Source organism: Malus sylvestris, chromosome 1 (assembly GCF_916048215.2).
Source record: "Malus sylvestris chromosome 1, drMalSylv7.2, whole genome shotgun sequence".
Classification (NCBI taxonomy): Eukaryota; Viridiplantae; Streptophyta; class Magnoliopsida; order Rosales; family Rosaceae; genus Malus; species Malus sylvestris.
In genome coordinates, this window is record NC_062260.1 from 29,619,322 (window position 1) to 29,638,993 (window position 19,672).

The 19,672-nt window shown below is 37.6% G+C and overlaps 4 protein-coding genes across 4 annotated transcripts; 3 read left to right on the top strand and 1 right to left on the bottom strand.

The window, feature by feature from the left end:
• The first annotated feature begins 1,240 nt into the window (after window positions 1–1,240).
• Window positions 1,241–3,109, top strand: LOC126632885 (protein AGENET DOMAIN (AGD)-CONTAINING P1-like). The gene is made up of 3 exons (XM_050303419.1): window positions 1,241–1,864; window positions 2,022–2,468; window positions 2,843–3,109. Exons 1-3 carry the CDS (start codon window positions 1,406–1,408, stop codon window positions 2,855–2,857), a joined length of 921 nt encoding a protein of 306 aa, XP_050159376.1. The 5' UTR covers window positions 1,241–1,405; the 3' UTR covers window positions 2,858–3,109.
• Window positions 3,110–4,097: 988 nt separating this feature from the next.
• LOC126632942 (60S ribosomal protein L13-3-like) lies at window positions 4,098–6,177 on the bottom strand. Its single transcript, XM_050303485.1, has 5 exons — window positions 6,062–6,177; window positions 5,335–5,450; window positions 5,046–5,179; window positions 4,565–4,723; window positions 4,098–4,466 (listed from the first exon to the last, which is right to left on the bottom strand). The coding sequence occupies exons 2-5, from the start codon at window positions 5,441–5,443 to the stop codon at window positions 4,245–4,247; spliced, it is 624 nt and encodes a 207-aa protein (XP_050159442.1). The 5' UTR covers window positions 5,444–5,450; window positions 6,062–6,177; the 3' UTR covers window positions 4,098–4,244.
• Window positions 6,178–9,450: 3,273 nt separating this feature from the next.
• Window positions 9,451–10,528, top strand: LOC126632910 (protein LEAD-SENSITIVE 1-like). Its single transcript, XM_050303451.1, has 2 exons — window positions 9,451–9,590; window positions 9,918–10,528. The coding sequence occupies exons 1-2, from the start codon at window positions 9,497–9,499 to the stop codon at window positions 10,466–10,468; spliced, it is 645 nt and encodes a 214-aa protein (XP_050159408.1). The 5' UTR covers window positions 9,451–9,496; the 3' UTR covers window positions 10,469–10,528.
• Window positions 10,529–15,177: 4,649 nt separating this feature from the next.
• On the top strand, window positions 15,178–16,247 carry LOC126632918 (protein LEAD-SENSITIVE 1-like). Its single transcript, XM_050303457.1, has 2 exons — window positions 15,178–15,339; window positions 15,532–16,247. Exons 1-2 carry the CDS (start codon window positions 15,246–15,248, stop codon window positions 16,077–16,079), a joined length of 642 nt encoding a protein of 213 aa, XP_050159414.1. The 5' UTR covers window positions 15,178–15,245; the 3' UTR covers window positions 16,080–16,247.
• Window positions 16,248–19,672: the final 3,425 nt, after the last annotated feature.

Below are 19,672 nucleotides of genomic sequence, written 5' to 3' on the forward strand. Positions count from 1 at the left end.
TAAGGCCATCTCTAACCAAAGGGTCCAGAGGGCCGAAAATTGCCCGAAAACCGTCTCCAACTGAGGGCTAGGCCAGAGGGCTCGTGGGTCCCACGGAATCTGAAAGGGCCAAAGGGGCCATAAATTGCAGCAATCCTATAACCGACATGAATACTTAAACAAAAATTTGAATCCAACGGCTAGCTGACTAGTTGTTGTATTCAATTTTTTTAATGAATTTAAACTTTTTTTTCTTATAAATACCTAAGTCATTCCTACACCATTTCTCACATAATTTTCACCATTCCCTACTATCTCACTTCATTCTATTTTTTTTCCTATAACTTCTATTTTACAAAATTTGTTTCATATTTTTTTGAAATTCTATTTTTTTTTCCTATAACTTCCTAAGCCATTATACAACATTAAATTAAATTAAGTAACATGAAACAACATTAAACAAAATGTTTGGTCCTCGTTTGGAGACAATTTTTTGTGATAGGGCTAAAACAAGCCCTATGGCCCTTTGGCCCTCGGTTGGAGACGGAGGAAAATATAGTCATGCACTGTTCATTAAAATATTAATTTCTTGGAGGACCAGAGGGTTAAAACAAGCCCTCTGCCCAGCTCTTGATTGGAGACGGCCTAAATTACTCGAGGAAAGGCGGCAAAAGCTCTAGGTAGAAGAAGTTGCTACTTAACTTAGATTGAATTTATCTGCAATTAGTTTGGCAGTAGGGTTGTATGGTGCAAAACTTGATGGCAGTAGCTGGGTGCCCATGTCCAACGATTGTTTCATATTGCAGATGTTGCATTGCATTCTATGTCACGTTGATCATTTGATAGCTTTATTTTTTTTGGGTGTATTGTCCTAGTGGTTACGGTCTCTTTCTTCAACCTACTGTGTCTTGATTTTAAACACTCTCTTTTCTAGATCCGCTCTGATCCATTATATTAACGGGTCACCCAATTAGTTAACATGTTGATTCAAAACCTGTTATATTTATATCATTTCATGTCAAATTAACGAGTCGTGCAAGAAATTATTAAGTCTAGTTTAAATCATTGAAATACAAATTGAAAATATTCACATGCAATTTGGATCAAGTTCAAATAAGTCTACATAAGATCCTTCATTAGAGTGATTCACCCTTCGAAGCGGGGTCAATGGGCTGCCAGAGCCCAAACTAACATGCGCCGGCCCACAACTGGACAAAAGAAAATAGGAAAAAAAAGTGAAAATTTTAGCGAAGATGGAACCCCCTCCAGCGGTTGAAGTAAGGGTATTTTCGTCCAACGAATCCCCGTCTTGGCGCTTCTTCAACTTCATCTCCCGCCACAGTGATCGAAGGCTCGAAACCCTCGAGGCAAAAGGCCCTAAAAGCCCTCCAGTAGACAAAGACAGAGAGCTTTACAGGCGACGGCCATGGCGGACGCCCACTTCGAGGTAGGCGACGAGGTGGAGGTCACATCCCCAATCCACAACATGCGCGGCACCACATTCCCGGCGAAAATCGTCGCCAAGTCGAGAACCAAATCGAAATTCAAAGTCGAATACAACAGAGCGAAGGCTCGGATCGATCGCAAGATCGGCGCCGGCCACAAGGGTGGCGATGCAGCCTTGAGGGAAGAGGTCGACGCTGTGCTCCTCCGTCCGCCGCCGCCTCGGGAGAGCGACTACCGGTTCAAATTAGGCGACGTGGTTGACGCCTTCTTTTGCGGCGGGTGGTGGGAGGGCGTCGTGGTCACTGACGTTTTGGTGGACAACAACACGTTCGGGGTTTACTTCCGGTTCGCCAAGGAGAAGTTTGAGTTCGAGCCGGAGGAGCTACGCCTTCACCGGGAGTGGGTCAAGGGGTCCTGGATCCCACCTCTTCAACAAGGCGTAAGTAACATCTTCTTGGTGTTTGATTGTTGCCGGTTAGGGTTTTGAGAATCTTTGTTTTTATGTTCTTTTTCCAATGATCTAGGATGATTTCTTAATCCCAGTACAATTTGTAGTGACATCTTCCTAGTACATGCTTTTTCCCAATGTGCTGCAGGATGTCTCAGATGCCAAAGAACCAAAGATTCCGACGAAAGAGGAATTGATCGAAGGAACAGCGGTTGAGGTTTGCACTGACGAAGATGGATTTCAAGGTGCTTGGTTTGCTGCAAATGTTGTCAAAGTAATGGAAAAGGACAAGTTTCTCGTTCGATACAAGGCAATAAAAACAGATGATAACAGAGAGTTGTTGACGGAAGAGGTCGACGCAAAGCAGGTAAGGCCTCGTCCTCCAAAAGTTGTTGTGGCTGGAAATTTCAGTCTGACGGAAGAGGTTGATGCCTTCTATAATGATGGCTGGTGGGAAGGTGTCATACGCAAGGTCCTTCACGGCCGAAGGTACAAAGTTTACTTCAAGGGTACAGACGACGAACTGCTGCTTCAGCACTCTGATTTGAGGCCACGCCAGGATTGGATAGATAGAACATGGGTTATGGCTTCTCAGGTATAACTTCTAAACACTCGCTTTCGTTGATGCAATGTTAAAGCATGTTTCTTCGTCTGAAGATCTTCCCTTTAGGACCTTACCATCTGTTAGTCAAAATATTTAGATTGTTTCGATATGAACTGCAAATTTGTTTAAACCTATTCCGCGGTTGAAACTAAATCAAAGCTAGATTATTTCATTACAGTTAGTCCTGTGACTGCCGGTGTATCAGGAACTAGGTTGTTGTGGCAACTATGAACTAAATCGTGCTATATCTTCTTCCTTTCCACGTTTCACCGAGCTTTTTGGCAGTCGTAACTATTGTAGAGGGGGTGAACTAATTTTACATCATATTTCTATGAATTAGGCTTGCTAACGACGAATTTTTTCAGGCATTGAAGCACTGATCTCTGGTCATCGCCGAAAGCAATACATGAGGAGGTGGTGTACATTTTTGTGGAGTTCTTGGCACGTCTGGTAGTAGACTCCGCAGTCGTTGGACGTGATTTTAATGAGATGGTTCCCTCGTCTTGAAAGCTTAGCCCTTGTTAAGAGAGAAGTGGTTAGGAAATGATCCAATCTCAACCTTTGGAAACCATTTTTTCTTTTGTACTAGCGTTATGTTTTTTGACAGTAAATTATCCAAGTCATTTCTCGTTTCTAGTTTGTACAGAATGAGACTGTTGAGTTTTTGCGCGCGGTTTTGCTTGCGCGTTAAGGGAATGTAAAAACCCTTCGCAAGCGATTCTACATTAAGCCAGGTTTGGGATTTGGGAGTGAGGTGCTTAAAAAAAAAAAAAAAAAAAAAAAAGCATCCGTGAAAAAAAGTTATGAGAGTTTTAGGGGTTTGGTAAACTGAAAAAAAAAAAAAAACTTATTTTGGAAGCTGTTGTGAGAATAAGCTGAAATCAAAGGAAAAAGCTGAAGCTGCTATTTGCAGCTTTGGAAAACTGGCTTTTTTTTCAAAGCACACGGAGTTACAGTCCTCCTTTAATGAAAAGACCTACTATTAGACTGCTTTTTTTTTCTAAAAGCACTTTTACAAAAAAGTTTACCAAACACTCTGCTGATTTATTTCACAACCGCTTATTCTCACAGCACAGCCGCCTATTCTCACAGCAGTTTTTTTTCAAAGCACAGCAATACCAAACCAGCCCTTAGTGAGTCCGCATCATTCGAAATCAAATGCATCATAAAACATAATTAGACATGTAAACGGATCGGATTTATCGGATTTTGATCGGGTTCAATCCGACCTGTTAAGTTAACAGGTCACTTGAACTTGACCCGTTAAGCTAACGGATCATCCGAATCCAATCCATTAGCTTAATAGATCATTCGTTTCATCTGTTAACAATTATTTTATTTTATTTTTTTGCATAGAGCTTTTTTTTTTTTTTTTGTTAAGATTTTATTGAAATTACTAAAACATCATCAACTAAAGAATGCTAACGGGTTGATCCAAAGTAACCCATTATTTAACGGATTGTTAACGGATTCACCCATTAACGACCCGACCCATTAATCATCCACCCAACCCATTAAGCATCCATCCAAATACTAATATTAATGGATCAGGATCGGGTCAGGTCCAAAATGCCTGGTTTAAACACAAAATGATTCTGCAAATCACAAAACCCAAAGGGATACAAAAACAAAGAGCCATGGCAGCATCTCCCTAACTTGGATTAATTAGGTTTACATACTCTGAAATTCATGTGTTCATGAAACAAGTCCGGCAGGAAACAGATCAAAACCTAAACAAAAATCCTTCCAAAACCAAGCTCTCTCTCTCTACTTCTTCTCTTCCTTCTCGGCCTCTGCTGCTTTCTTGAGCCGGGCACCAACATGGCGTTGGTTCATCCTCTCCACACGGAGTTTGTCATAAGCCTTGAATGATTTCAGCTCATCAGTAATCTTCACAAGCTCAACCGTAGGCTTCTCACGTGCAATTGGAAGGTAGGGAGCTTGGAGCTGGGTGGCGTTGGCAAGCTCCTCTGCGGAAGAATCACCAGCCTGTAGCCAAAAAAAAAAAGGTACTTGTGCAGATAAGATACCATGCCCACAGAGAATCAAATTTCTTAAACCACTCTACATCAACCACTTAACATCACCTTGGTATGCTTAGCGCGTCTTGGGAAGACCACTAATTTGGCCTTGTATGTCTTCAGACGCTGAACATTAGCTTGAAGACCCTCCAGAGAACGATTCTTCCTACGATGATCAACAGAAATTCCAATGGTAGGTGCAAGTTTCTTTGGAATTCCAGCAGACTGGTAAGCAAACAAGGTAGACAACTTGTTAAAATCGTCACATAAAAGTGCATGGGTGGAAGCCAGAAGCAAAATAAAGCTGATCAACAATTCCAATTTTAAGACCATGTTTATATTTTTATGGAATCTGGCGAACTGCTCAAAACTGAAAATACAAGCTGGATGAGTTCCAACTCTAATTCCGAAGCAAAAATATAAATGAAGGAAATGAAGCACTATGTCAAAGATTTACGTAAAACACGCAATACCATAATCAGAATCTATGAGTAAATAACACTAATTCCAAAAAGTTTAACCATTGAAGAAAAACGACTCAACTTGCCTTCAATTCTTCAAGAGTAAAGCCTCTACCAGCTCTCACTTTCATGTTATACTTCAGAGTCTGTCCGTGAACAATGGGACGGAGGGGACCAGTGGTTGGACGAGGGAAGATTTTCACAGCCTTCTTCTGGCGAGCTGATGATATTTCAAAACAGTCGAGTCAGTCAAACTACAAATTATCGTTTGTGAAATAACACGAGCGAGAATGTTTAGTACGGCACACAAAAAAGAGTGCATGAAAAGCTAAGAAACAAGAAAAAAAGGTGATAAAAACGATTACTTTAACTCACCAGTTCTCCTCCTGGTCTTCCTAGCAGGTTGGTTAAACCAGGTCTTGACATAGTTCTGCCAATGCTTCCTGAAGTGAGAGCTCGGGATAACGTTGTTGTGCTTCACCATGGCTTACCTACGAGGTACTCAAATCGCATAATTCAGAATTCCAAATGCACAAATAACACAACAAATACCGAATTCCAAATGCACAAATAACACAACAAAAACCGAATATCCAACGAAAAACACAAAGACAATCATCTCCCTGGATCAATCACAAGTAATGAAAAGGGCTTGAAAACTTGGAGTTTGTACATGATTGACTTTTTGGTGTAAAAATATAGTTTTTCGTTAAAGTGAACAGTACTACGGGCTTTTCGTTAAAACTCCCATTAAACCTCAAAAATAAGAATCATACAGTTCATCTTTCTCAAAAAAAAAAAAAAATCATAAAGTTCAGAAAACGCAATACATTGCTAGCAGAAACAGAATCCAGCACACGATAATTATTCCAATCCGATAAAAAACTCAGCGACCAAAAGGATACAAAAACAAGATGAAGAAAAATCCACACCATATCAGAAGCAATAAAACCCTAGAAATCTAAGCATAAGCAAATTTAAACGCCAAAATCTTCGGTTTTGGAGACCCAAAAAAAGTGAGACGAAGAAAACAATGAAATGAGAAACATTAATCGAAGATTTCTACGGACAAACAGAGAGGGAAAGGGAAAGTGAGGAAAACCTGAAATCTGAGTTCGCGATGAAATGCTTTCTTACTCCCTCCACTCGCGCGCCTTAACAACGACTGTGCGAGCTAGGGTTTATGATAGATAGCAGAAAACCCGTCTTTCGTATTGGGCCGGAAGCTTTGGGCCTCGTCTTCCCCCACCCTTTGTTTCTTCAACTGGGCCCCTGTAGGCCCAGCACATCATACGGCTTTTTATTCTTGGCTTATTTTTATCTATGTCCATTGAAACTCTATTTTAATCTCATTTTACTTCAGTAACTCAAAAGTCACTACTTTAGTTCCTGAAACTCAAAATTTGTTTCAATTTGATTTGTAGACTCTATTTTCTTCTTAAAACTTATAGGTCGCATCCTGAAACATATGTGGGACCCAACACCTAATAAGACTGTACCACACGTGCAACATGATTATAAATTTCCATTATATGTTAACATTCAACAATAAGAAAATCTTAAATTTAAAAGAAGTTGAAGAGATGAGAAACATAAAAAAGAAATTGATTAGCTTGTAGCACCCAAACCGAACTCAAATAAGAAATTAACAGGTTTAAGGCAATGTGGAGCGACTTTTGAGTTTTATAATGACAATTTTCAAGTTTCATGGGCAAAATGAGATCAAAATTGAGTTCTAGATGGCAAAATTGGACTAAAATCGAGTTCTAAGTGGCAAAGTGGAGCGAATTTTGAATTTCAAATAATAAAGTGGTGACTTTTATAAAAAGCAAAGTGAAATTAAAATTAAGTTCTAGGAGATGTAGTTAAAAATAAGTATTTTTTTAATTGAAGTATACGGCTAGTTTTCTTTTTTTTTTCTTTTTTTTTTATTGAAGCATACTACTAGTTTTTTTTTTATTATTGTTTTTTTTTTAAGCTTCCTTCATATTTCAATGTGTCTTTTTTTTTTAAATTATCAAATCACATTTACTATTGGTTAGACAGATACTAACATAATAATTACAATAATTGGTAAACCATCCACCATCATTGGCTATACATAGTAGTAACTACGATTTTTTCTCAAAATTTCTAGACACATTCCCTTTCAAAATAATATCAACCTTAAGCCATAAGTCTTGTTGCCTAAATATTAAAATTGATAAATCAAGTTCTAAAATTCCAACCAAAATTATTGGAATTTCCAATCACATCACTAGGTAATGGGAAGAAGAATACCAAGTGATCACAAATGAACCGAATTATGAGTAATTGATCAAATTTGACTCAAATTATTTCCATATCATCTATTATATGCTTACTTTTGCTCAAAAGCAAATTTTGACATTCCTTAAGTGTTGTTTTCAGAGCATACCTATGTCATATTTTACTACACAATAAACGAGTTCATAGGTATCAATGTGAACGTTGTGAAAACAATCTTTGAATCAAGAATAGTGTTTATACCATATTTAGGGCATCGTATTTAGATCTCGTACAAATACTCGAGGAACTTAAATGTAATTATGTGATAAAGGAATGGGCAAATATGTAATAAGTGATGAGTCTTTATTCTATAAAATGACCCCTCACCCTCACAATTAGGAGAGGCCAATTCCTAAGGCTCCTCACCCTCTCAACGCTCTCACTCTCAGATCTCTCTCTCTCCCTCACTTCTCAGTTATCACAAAATACAATCAGTGTGGACGTAGCCCAAATCTTGGGGTGAACCACGATACATCTTGTGTTATTTACATTTCATGCAGATTCACAGTCGGATTTACGTTGTTCCAAGACCTCCGGTTTTGTGAATCAACAAATGGCATAGTCATTTCAACTTTTATACCAAAGCAGCCCATTTAGCTTTTGTGTATATAATAGATAAAAGCAAGCATCTGCATAATACTAGTCTTGAAAAAAAACGTGGCTAATATATGACATGCAATTGACTCCACCCAATTAATTATGTTATACAAATATCCCTTTCAGGTATTATACCAAAATAGGGTTTAGGTATTTTTGTATAAAACTAGCTTTTGTAACATATATCATATAAAAACTTGCACATACAACAACTACATATAAAACTAATTTCCCATAATAGCATCCAATAATGACCATAAAAGAAATTTAGAGAATCAGAGAATAATTACCAAAGCTTTCCACCCATTGGATAACAACATACGAAATCATGTTTATTTCATGATTCAAACCCACCTTCTGCGACCCTCTTCTTTCTTTTCTCATCCCTGCCTTCTCTCTTACCCTCTCTCCTTCCCTTCAGTTCTTGTTGTCCTGTGTCTCCACTTATACAATTGGATTTAAGCTGGGGTGGTAGAGTTGATTTATACCATAGGGAGATGGGGTTGATAGATGGAGGAAAGCAAGATGTCATGGTGATCAACAACGCGATGAATTTGGGGGAGGTGGTGGGAAGTGACGACCTCCTTCCCTCTCCAACCCCCCACTAAAAAAAATGAGATACAGAGGGACGACAGAATGCTCTAGAGTCTTCCCCCTTTTTGTTTTTTTTTTGTTTTTTTTTGTTTTTTTTTCTCTTCCTCTCCTCTTTTTAATTTTTTTGCCCAATTCCACTTATAATATCCGGTCCCTTTAATCCCAATAAATGTTTGGGCCTTTTAGCCATAAGTGGAAATTAAAATAATTCCCACAATTTATAGTTTCACAACTTCAAACGTCCGTAACTATACTGTTATAACTCGAACTCACAAACGGCTTTCGCCTGTACGCTCGTGGCTTCGAGACTTATTCGAAAATGTTACTTGTGACCTCAAAAGGTCAACGAATTTTAAATAATTATTTTCCAAACTTCACTCTTCGTCACTAGTTTAATTAAAATATAATCCAAACGATTTAAAATAAATTATCGAGAAATAATATAAAATCTCAATAGTACAAATACGTAGATTATAACAGTGAAATCCGAGAACGAGATTTCACAATGGGAATGAGCCCAACTTACTTATAAGCCCCAACAATATCTCTCTTCTCATCAATGTAAGATTCATTATTAACAGTTAGAATCAGTTACAGCCCACAAAAGAAAGTAATATGTTGGTCAAAAGTTGATTTTTTTTTTTTTTTGGGTCTTGAGTGTATTAAAACTACATAAAAACAGGCTAGCTACGTACCCTTATCGATCGGGTGATTAAATTGTACATAATAACACTAAACACCGAATCCGACATGATGTCAAACAACGCGAAGTTGAATAATCCAACCAACTGTGAAAGTCTAATGAAGACCTAGGACTAAGTCGAGGTTGAAGGTGGCAAGCTGTGAGAAACTTCACCGAGAGAGACATGAACCATTTCGTTTTCTTCTAAAAAAGACTTCAGTGGGTGGATACGATGCTCATATATATATATGTTATCTTGAGTGAGGGGATCTTCAATTTAACAGAAGATAATTGGAGTGCTGAATGCCAACCTTTGGAGTGCTGAATGCCAACCTAGAGAGAGAGAGAGAGAGAGATATGAGTCTATTGTCAAACAGGATTTCCAAGGAGGAGCTCCAGCCGGGAGATCACATCTATACTTATAGAAAACTGCATACATACTCCCACCATGGTGATTATTTAATTACAAAAAATTTAAAAATTTTGCATTTTTTTTCTCTTTTTGCATGCTCTCATTTATTTACGGGAACTTTAACGAAAAGCTTCCAGTACTGTTCACTTTAACGAAAAACCACATTTTTACACTAAAAAATCAATCCTGATACTATTCACTCTACCCTTATTTTGTCCTTATCGTTAAAACTTAAAGTTTTCAAGCCATTTTTATTAGTTTTCCTTTTATTTTCAATCCATATAACAAAAATTTACAGATATATGCATAAATCCCACTTTAAGCATATTGTGTATATATATTTATGGCATGGTTGCATGCATGCAGGTATATACGTGGGGGAAGGTAGGGTTATTCATTTTGTTAAAACAAAGGGAAAAGGGAAAACAAGTAGTAAGAGAAAGCCTCGATGCAGCGAATGCAAGAACGACCCAAACACGGCACGCGGAGTGGTGAAAACCTGCGTCGATTGCTTCCTGAAAGGTCACGGCCTTTTTCGATTCGAATACAACGTGTCTCACGATCGCTTCAATATCAAAAACAAGGGGACTTGCAGCACTGAGAGTTGTTATCCGGGAGGCGAAACGGTTCGTCGTGCCTCAGAGATTTTCGACAAGGATCCGACTCTTGGGACGGGTTTCGGTGAATACAATTTGCTTAAAAACAACTGCGAGGACTTTGCCAGCTATTGCAAAAGAGGCACGAGCGTGAGCGAGCAGGTTGTGAGGGCTACGTCTGTGGGGAATAGTTTTGCAGATTCAACAAATAGTAGTAGTACTAGTAGTGCTGCTTCCCCATCCAGAATTGATGATGGTACTACTTCCAAGACTGCTTTTCTTATTTCCATGGCTACTTCTTTCTTTTCTTCTGAGTCTTGATTATGTTAGACGGAATTGGATCCTCTCTTGAGCAGGAGATTAGGATCCTCCTGACCCAACAATACGAACCATTGGATTTTGATCAAACGGCTACAAACAGGCGCCCTCTAAAAATTATAGTAATTGTAGCCGTTGGATCAAAATCCAATGACCCGTGTTAGTGGGTCAAGAGGATCCTGCTCAGGAGAGGATCCAATTCCCTGTTAGACCATGTCATGTTTCCTCTTTAGATACAAACTCTTCAGTTTGTATACTCAGTCAACAACTCTTATCCAATGGGAATTATGTTAGGTTTGTTTGACTTTTGAATTTTGAATTACACACTTGTAAATAGGGTTTTTGAAACCCTGATGTAATATGGAAATCATTATAAATAGATTCTTCTCCAATGGGAATTATGTTAGGTTTGTTTGAATTTTGAATTGTACACTTGTAAATAGGGTTTTTGAAACCCTGATGTAATATGGAAATCATTATAAATAGATTGCACCCTACAACGTTGAGGGCAAGCAATTATAGTGAAAAACCTGCCTTCTGTTCTTTAACTTCTCACCGTTCATATTTTTACAGATTCTTCATCATGATCAGGAATGTGGCATATATACTAACACACACTATGATATTTAGATGTGAGAAAATAAACTTGAAATTTGGTAAAAATTAGAATTCATAAATTAACATGCATCATTTGAATTCATAAGCATAGAGACTTAGAATTTTTCGTGTGAATAAAAACTTGAAATTTGAGACCTCAAATTTCCAAGTTCAAATTTTATATAGGAGTAATACTAGGTAGATTAAATTTATAGATTTAGTCTCTCTAGCATTACCCTTGACGTAAATAGTTGTTATGTTCATGAGTGAGAGTTTAAAAATAAAAAAATACAACCAAAAAATCAAGCCCTTTCAACCTACGAGAGGGAGCTTATTGCTATAGTATATGCAATTAAAAAGTGGCAGAACTACTTGCAGGGTAGACACTTCATCATTAAGACTGATCACAACAGCCTTAAATATTTCCTGCATCATCGAGCCAACACTGCTTTCCAGCAAAAGTGGGTTTCCAAGTTGCTTGGTTATGACTATGAAATTCAGTACAAACATGGCAAGGAAAATGTGGTGGCTGAAGCCTTATCAAGAATTCCCCTGCCCAAGGATAGCTCCGATGTACCTGTGGAAGTGTCAATTAAAATGTTGGAATGTAGGGCTATCACCTATCCCTATTTTGGGTGATTAGATGAATTAAGGAGAGAGTTGGAGCTTGATCCCTGGATTAAGAATAAATCACAGGAAGTGGCTCACTTATCGGCCGACCTTTCGACGGGTGCCCATCATGCGTTTCACTTGGATAATGGATTCCTGAAGTACAAGGGATGCATTGTTCTTAGTCCTACTTCGAGTTGGAAGCCCAAAGTGCTGGAGGAACATCATTGCACGCCCACTGCCGGACATCAAGGGGTGCTTAAAACCTACCAACGGCTTAAACGGTGTTTTTATTGGCAGGGCATGAAGCAAGATATTAAGGCCTTTGTGTCAGAATGTGTTGTTTGCCAACAAAAAAAATACGAAACAATAGCTCCACCAGATTTACTTCAACCTCTTCCTATTCCAGAGAAAATATGGACTAGCATCAGCATGGATTTCATTGTCGGTTTACCGAACTGCAAGGGCAAGACTGTGATAATGGTGGTTGTTGACAGGTTGTCTAAGTTTGCTCATTTCATTGCACTCTCTCATCCATTCACTACAGCTAGTGTAGCCCACCTATTTGTGGATCATGTGTTTAAGCTTCATGGCATGCCCTCTAATATAGTTAGTGATCGAGACTCTGTGTTCCTCAGTCAATTTTGGCAAGAATTCTTCAAGTTGCAGGGCTCTAAATTGCGCATGAGTTCTGGATATCATCCCCAAAGTGACGGGCAAACCGAAGTCATGAACCGGTGCTTAGAAACATACTTGAGGTGTTTTGTGGGCTATCAACCAAAGAAGTGGGTGAATTGGCTTTCGTGGGCTGAATGGAGTTATAATACCTCATACCACACATCTGCCAAGCTCACTCCATTTGAGATTGTGTATGGTATTCCTCATCCACTTGTTATCACCTATGAACGGGGCACGGCTAAACTGGAAGTTGTGGAGCACGCTCTATTGGAGCGAGATCAGATGCTTGCATTGTTGAAATCTAATCTGGTATGGGCTCAAACTCGAATGAAGAATCAAGCTGATAAACATCGCACTGAGAGAGAGTTTACAGTGGGAGATTGGGTGTTCTTGCGGTTGATACCTTATCAGCTGCAGTCATTAAACTCTCATACCTTCCACAAGTTACACCCTAAGTTCTATGGGCCATTTGAAGTGATGGAACGAATTGGCAAAGTAGCTTACAAACTTAAGCTTCCTGAGGGTACCAAAATCCATCCTGTATTCCATGTGAGTTGTTTGAAGAAAAATGTGGGTTCTCAGATCACTCCTCTAGCTGCTTTACCAGAGCAAGTCACGGATGGTTTGGACGTGAAGAAACCACAGAGTGTGCTGCAGAGGCGTATGTACAAGAAGGGTGATGTTGCGGGAGTCCAAGTCTTGGTGTTGTGGGAGGGTTTGTCGGACAAGGAAGCTACCTGGGAAGACTATGATGAATTCACTGCCAGATTTCCCAACTTTGTTTTTTAAACCTTGAGGACAAGGTTGTTCTCTAAGGGAAGGGTAATGATATGAATATAATAAGTGATAGGTTAATTCACTTAGTAGAAGTAATATCAGGGTTAGTCCTTAAGTGGGTGATTAGTAGTTAAGTAGTGACAGGTGGCATGAGTTGAATTGAAATAATGTATTAAAGGCTCATATGGAGCTTGTGGGAGACGGATTTTGTATTTGGAATTAAAAACTATCAATTTAGAAATATTGGCTTCGGCTTCCCTCTCCTCTCTCTATCTTCTTCCACCATTGTTTCCCTCTCTATCTGAGCTACTTGCAGGTTTGAGATCTGGATCCGGATCTGGTCCTTATCAGGCCTCAACAACGACTGTGAGAGCTAGGGTTTATGATAGATAGGAGAAAACCCGAGTGTGTCTTTCGTATTGGGTCGGAAGTTTTGGGCCTCGTCTTCTCCCACCCTGTGCTTCGTTCTTAGTTCAACTTGGCCGCTGTAGGCCCAGCATATCATACGGCTTGTTTATTCTTGGCTTATTTTTAGTTACGACAATTTTTTATCTCATTTTGTCATTTGGAACTTGATTTTGATCTCATTTTGCCTCTATAACTCAAAAGTCATCACCTTAGTCCCTGAAACTCAAAATGTGTTTCAATTTCATTTGTAGACTCTTTTTTCTTCTTAAAACTTATAGGTCGCATCCTAAAACATATGTGGGACCCAATACCCAATAAGACTCTACAACATGTGCAACATGATTATAAATTTCCATTATGTGTTAACATTCAACAATCAAAAAATCTTAAGTTTAAAAGAAGTTGAAGAGATGAGAAGCATAAAAAAGAAATTGATTAGCCTGGAGCACCCAAACCGAACTCATATCATTTTCATATTATACTCGTTATCTTAACAAGTCGTGTTGTATCAAATTTGTTATCTTAACTGGTTCTTAATAGGTGACCTGATAACCACCCAATTTGTTAACGGTTGTGTCCTTTTGTGTTAGGTTAATGAGTTATGTAAGAAGTTGTCATGCCTAATGTCTAGGTCTGACAAATAATATTTTATTGAGTTATTAAAGGGTGACCCAATCACGACCTGACTCGTTAACGAGTTGACTCAAAGTCTGTTATTTTCGTGTTATGCTATGCCGAGTGTTAATGGGTCGTGCAATGTTATGTCGTGTGTTAATGGGTTGTGCAAAAAATTGCTGAGTCTAAAATTTAGGCTTTATAGTTATTGAAGAAAGTTGGGGTTTGGGGTTCCACCATAAAATTAAAGGAAAACTAACGAAAAGTCCAAAAAAAACTTCTATTTTAATGAAAAGCTCTTTTTAAAGGTATAGTGAATAGTGACAGTTAAAGGTAAAAATGTGGTTTTTCGTTAAAAGTAAACAGTATCGGGAGTATTTTGTTAAAACTCCCTAAAATTAATTGGCAATATAGGAATGAGCCCAACTTACTTATAAGCCCCAACAAGGTCTCTCTCCTCATTAATGTGTGATTCATTTTTAACAGTTAGGATCAGTTACAGTCCACAAAAGAAAGTAATATGTTGGTCAAAAGTTGATTTTTTTTTAGGGTAATGAAATTATTCGTGAGGCTAGTAAATGGAGTTCGGAAGCTGCTGCTTGTGAAGTATGGAAGGAGATCAAATTCGAATTCGAAGCAATGGATACTCTGTAATCCAGTAATTACTTACTGTTAGTTCTCTTAATTGAATTGAAATTAAATTCGGCCCAATCTTTTTTTTGGTCTTGAGTCTATTAAAACTATATAAAAACAGGCTAGCTACCCTTATAGATCGGGTGATTAAATTGTACATAATCACACCAAACACCAAATTTGCCAAACAACGCGTAGTGGAATATTTCAACCAAGTGTAAAAGTCTAGTAAAGACCAAGTCTTGGGTGAGTTCCTGGTAATAACAAGGGCTAAGTCGAGGTTGAAGTGGCAAGTTGTGAGAAACTTCACTGAGAGAGAAATGAAGCCATTTCCTTTTCTTCTAAAAAGACTGCGGTGGGTGGCTACGATGCGCATATATATATGTTAACTTGAGTGAGGGGATCTTCAATTTAACAGAAGATAATTGGAGTGCTGAATGCTAGCCTAGAGAGAGAGAGAGAGATGAGTCTATTGTCAAACAGGATTTCCAGGGAGGAGCTCCAGCCGGGAGATCACATATATGCTTATAGAAAAGCGCATGCATACTCCCACCATGGTGATTATTTAATTACAAAAAAAATAAAAATTTTGCATTCTTTTTCTCGTTTTACACGCTCTCGTTTATTTATGTGCCTTGAATTTGCTTAATTTATTCAATCCAAATAACAAAAATTTACAGATATATGCATAAATCCCACTTTAAGCATATATGTGTATATATATTTAAGGCATGGTTGCATGGATGCAGGTATATACGTGGGGGAAGGTAGGGTTATTCATTTTGTTGCAACAAAGGAAAAAACAAGAAGTACGAGAGAGCCTCAATGCAGCGACTGCAAGAACGACCCAAACACGGCACGCGGCGTGCTGAAAACCTGCGTCGATTGCTTCCTGAAAGGTCACGGCCTTCTTCGATTCGAATACAACGTGTCTCACGATCGCTTCAAATTCAAACACAAGGGGACTTGCAGCACTGAGAGTTGTGATCCGAGAGGCGAAACGGTTCGTCGTGCCTCAGAGATTTTCAACAAGGATCCGACTCATGGGACGGGTTTCGGTGAATACGATTTGCTTAAAAAAAACTGCGAGGACTTTGCCAGCTATTGCAAAAGAGGCACGAGCGTGAGCGAGCAGGTTGTGAGGGCTATGTCTGTGGGGAACAGTTTTGCAGATTCATCAAGTAGTAGTAGTACTAGTAGTGCTGCTTCACCATCCGGAATTGATGATGCTGATAATAATTCCAAGACTGCTTTTCTTATTTCCAAGGCTACTTCTTTCTTTTCTTCTGTGTCATAATTCTGTTAGACCGTGTCATGTTTCCTCTTTAGATACAAACTCTTCAGTTTGTATACTCAATCAACAACTCTTATCCAATAGGAATTATTAGAAATTGAGCCCGCGCGATGCCGCAGGTTTTAAAATTGTGTTAAATGCGTGAAATATATAAAAATATATTCTCATCCATATCACTATATATTTACATGCTAATGTTCAATAAAGAAAAAACCAGTCTACAAAACTACGCATAACAACCTTAGTTGATCTGTCTTCCCAAGATATCAACAACCAATTACGAAATAAAGCATATATCTCGTTATTTAAACAAAACTAAATTATTGGTCTTACCCTCACAGCTAGAACCCTAATCTCATAAGTGTGACATATAATGCAGGCAAAGCCCATGCCATGTCCCAGTTCTGAAACTCCTCAATAAAAGCACTGCATGGTTCACCATTAGACATTAGTCAAAAACCAAGGTTAAATCTAGTGCAACAACAGAGATATATAGTATAGGATCATACAAAAGAAAGTTATATAGTAAGACACTTTAACCAATTCATTCAACTGGAAATGGAGAAGGCAAATAGAGCATAAAAATTAACAGGCTTAGCAACTAAGCAGAAGAATGTTTGTTCAAGTTGATGCAATGAGAGTTCTACTTATACATCAGCACTAAGCAAAATAAACTAGGTTAGTTTGTGGATATGCAACCCGAAATTAACACTAATAAAAATAGCACTTGAATCAAATGCTTAAACAAAAGCAGATGTTAAACATGAGAAAAATTACATGGAAAAGAAATCAATGTTAAATATCCTAGGTGCTCCATTTATAATTATTCTCTATTTCTGTATATTTAAACTACCAATTATCTACACAAATATTTCATTTCCTTGCAACTACCACTACTATAAACAAAACATACTTGATAGAGCACCTAATTGCGTTTTAACTACATCATTATTAAAAAAACCATTGGGTGGGACATGCAGAGTGTTGCAATGGAAGCAAGAAGACAGAATATAGGAGTGTGGATTAAGTGTGCCATATGCTATATCAATGCCAACATTTCATTTTTACTTAAAATAGCCCCTAAGATTAAATAATAAATACAGAACTCACCAAACCACTTAGCCCAACAAAAAAAATGCTGAGAATAAACATGTGTCAATATGTAGCCAAAGGAGACATAAACTATAAATCAACAATGGCTAAAAACAAAATCTCAGAGACCAAACATGCACGAACAGAATGTTGGAAGACATAAAAACACGGCTAATTTCAAGCATAAACTATCTCTGAAAAATTAATACCTCAAGTTTATTTTCCAAATCTACACCATAAATATTACTTAAAATTGAACCAGCCTTGACAACAAACTAAGGAAGCTCCTTGAAGTGCTGTAAAACACCCCAATAAGAAGAAGAAAATAAGATGCCAAGAATTCATGAGGAAAGACGGACTAGTGCCTAAGAACCAACGAAGTGAAACTTTGCTTGCTATATATGGATATGCATGCTATAAGAAAGATTTATTCCCCATGTAGTTGGCTGTTCTCTGTACTCTTAAGATAACCCAAGTAGACTAATTATAATGATGCAAAATATATATAAATCTGACTATTTTTTAAAACTGGGATTGGAAAGAATCAATACCTTGGCATATAACTGTCTTCAACAATTCCTACAAGATCATCTTTCTAGCTATGCAACAAATCCAAATTGAGCACCATTGCATAATCTTGGGCTTACATTGTGGAAAGCAGAAGCACCGCCAGCGTTTAGAACAATCAACGTTACTTGCCAACATCATTAGAGAGTGAACAATTAGGACCATTTTTTCTGTCCAGCCATTTTAGTTGGCCTAACTCTATGTTATTGCTTCTAATAACAGAATATTCCCATTTATTTCTGTGTAACCTTCAGAAGTCTCACTCATCTACCTCCCAATCCCCTCCAATCTTCCAACAGATGTATAAATGAAACAATGAAAATATATGGGAACTCAAAACTCAAGTGACCTTTCTTCTTGCATGAGAACTCAAATTCAAAACTCAAAATTAAGTCTCATAAAAAAGTATAAAGCCATCTTATTTTTTTACCACATAAACAACAAATCACAAATGTAACTATACACGTAGATAAAAGATTATTCAAATTTAGATAAAATTCGCAAATGAGTCATACAGAATTAGAATTATATTAACATTTTTCATCCCTGGTTTACATTCCTGTTTACAACTATATTACACTTCTAAACTTTCTTGGTCGTCACTTCAGAACTTCCGTCTTTTATTTTTCATGATATACATGCTTCTCTGTTACAATTTGGAAAAATAAAAGTTGTTAATGTAAATGAATAACAGTTTTAGTGAAGAGAGTGATTTTCCTAATTGCTAAAATAATTGATTAAATTTATGTGGTACTCAAATGCATTTAATAAGATTCATTAAAATAAAAATTGCAAGCTACCTGTTATCGTCAGTCAGCAACCTTCTACAAACTTTATTTTGGTGCCAGCACGAACAGTCACAACCTTCGTAAATAACAATTGACAAAAACCTGTCCAGATTCAAGATAAATCTTCAATGACAGTCATACGATAAAATATGCCATTCTTATAGTAGCATTCTTGCAATAAATAAAAAAGAAAAAGACAACCATTGAGTTGGTTTCCTTCCAAATTCAATTCATCCACCATACATAAAACAACTACAGGGAGGAAATCGAAATATCCTAAATCAGAAAATTTCCAGTGCATGCACCACGAAGCTCCATATACGGTTATATAACACTCCCAAAATAAACTTATGCATAAACTATACACCATAAACTTTCTCAAAGATACAATGTCCGGCTTGTATACTACTCAGAAGACATAATCCATCGAAAATTAATCTGCAAGAAGGATAACGAAAATTTACCTTAACAACGCCATTAAAAAAATGGGAATCCTAGAGATATTTTTGTTCACCCTGAATGGAAAATCAACAGAATTTCAAATTTCAAACAGTGAGCATTTTTTCAAACCCAAAATTGAATCATCACAAAACGAATTCAGTGCAACCATTATGCTCAAGGGAAATTATTGTAACAAAATTCAAACGGATAGCAATCATGTCCGTGGATACCAATGACTTTTCTTATAACAACTTGACAAGTTCAATCCCAAATTCTGTCACTTTCCTAAAGATGTTCCAATTTCTCAAAATCTTAAATCCAACTACATTTCTCAATGACCAAATGGCCACATATGAGAACCAAAACAAAGCCTTGAAGGGGGAGTAGAAGAAAGAAAGAAAAAACAAAGGAAAGGTACTGTTCGGCTCTTGCAGTAACGATTTACCTTTTGTTTTGGCAAAAGTTTCCATTTTGTTGGAGGTTTAGGCACTGGCAGCTGTAGAGAGCAATAGAATATGTCATTGGCAGTCAGACGTTATGCTTAAGAATACAATAGCAACTCTTAAATCGATTACAGAAAAAAACCGGCAGCATCAACAGCCTTTTTGCATACACTAACATTTTAATCAACCAATTTACATGATAAGAACCGTAAATTGGCATCAAGACAAAAGGGGATCAACAAAAATCTCGACAATTACCTGAAAA

Coding starts and splice junctions, on each gene's coding strand:
- LOC126632885 (XM_050303419.1), top strand. CDS start 1,406: ATGGCGGACGCCCACTTCGAGGTAGGCGACGAGGTGGAGGTCACATCC. Junction 1,865..2,021: donor TCCCACCTCTTCAACAAGGC/GTAAGTAACATC, acceptor AATGTGCTGCAG/GATGTCTCAGATGCCAAAGA.
- LOC126632942 (XM_050303485.1), bottom strand. CDS start 5,443: ATGGTGAAGCACAACAACGTTATCCCGAGCTCTCACTTCAGGAAGCAT. Junction 5,180..5,334: donor GAAGACCAGGAGGAGAACTG/GTGAGTTAAAGT, acceptor AAATATCATCAG/CTCGCCAGAAGAAGGCTGTG. Junction 4,467..4,564: donor GACGCGCTAAGCATACCAAG/GTGATGTTAAGT, acceptor TTTTGGCTACAG/GCTGGTGATTCTTCCGCAGA.
- LOC126632910 (XM_050303451.1), top strand. CDS start 9,497: ATGAGTCTATTGTCAAACAGGATTTCCAAGGAGGAGCTCCAGCCGGGA. Junction 9,591..9,917: donor GCATACATACTCCCACCATG/GTGATTATTTAA, acceptor GCATGCATGCAG/GTATATACGTGGGGGAAGGT.
- LOC126632918 (XM_050303457.1), top strand. CDS start 15,246: ATGAGTCTATTGTCAAACAGGATTTCCAGGGAGGAGCTCCAGCCGGGA. Junction 15,340..15,531: donor GCATGCATACTCCCACCATG/GTGATTATTTAA, acceptor GCATGGATGCAG/GTATATACGTGGGGGAAGGT.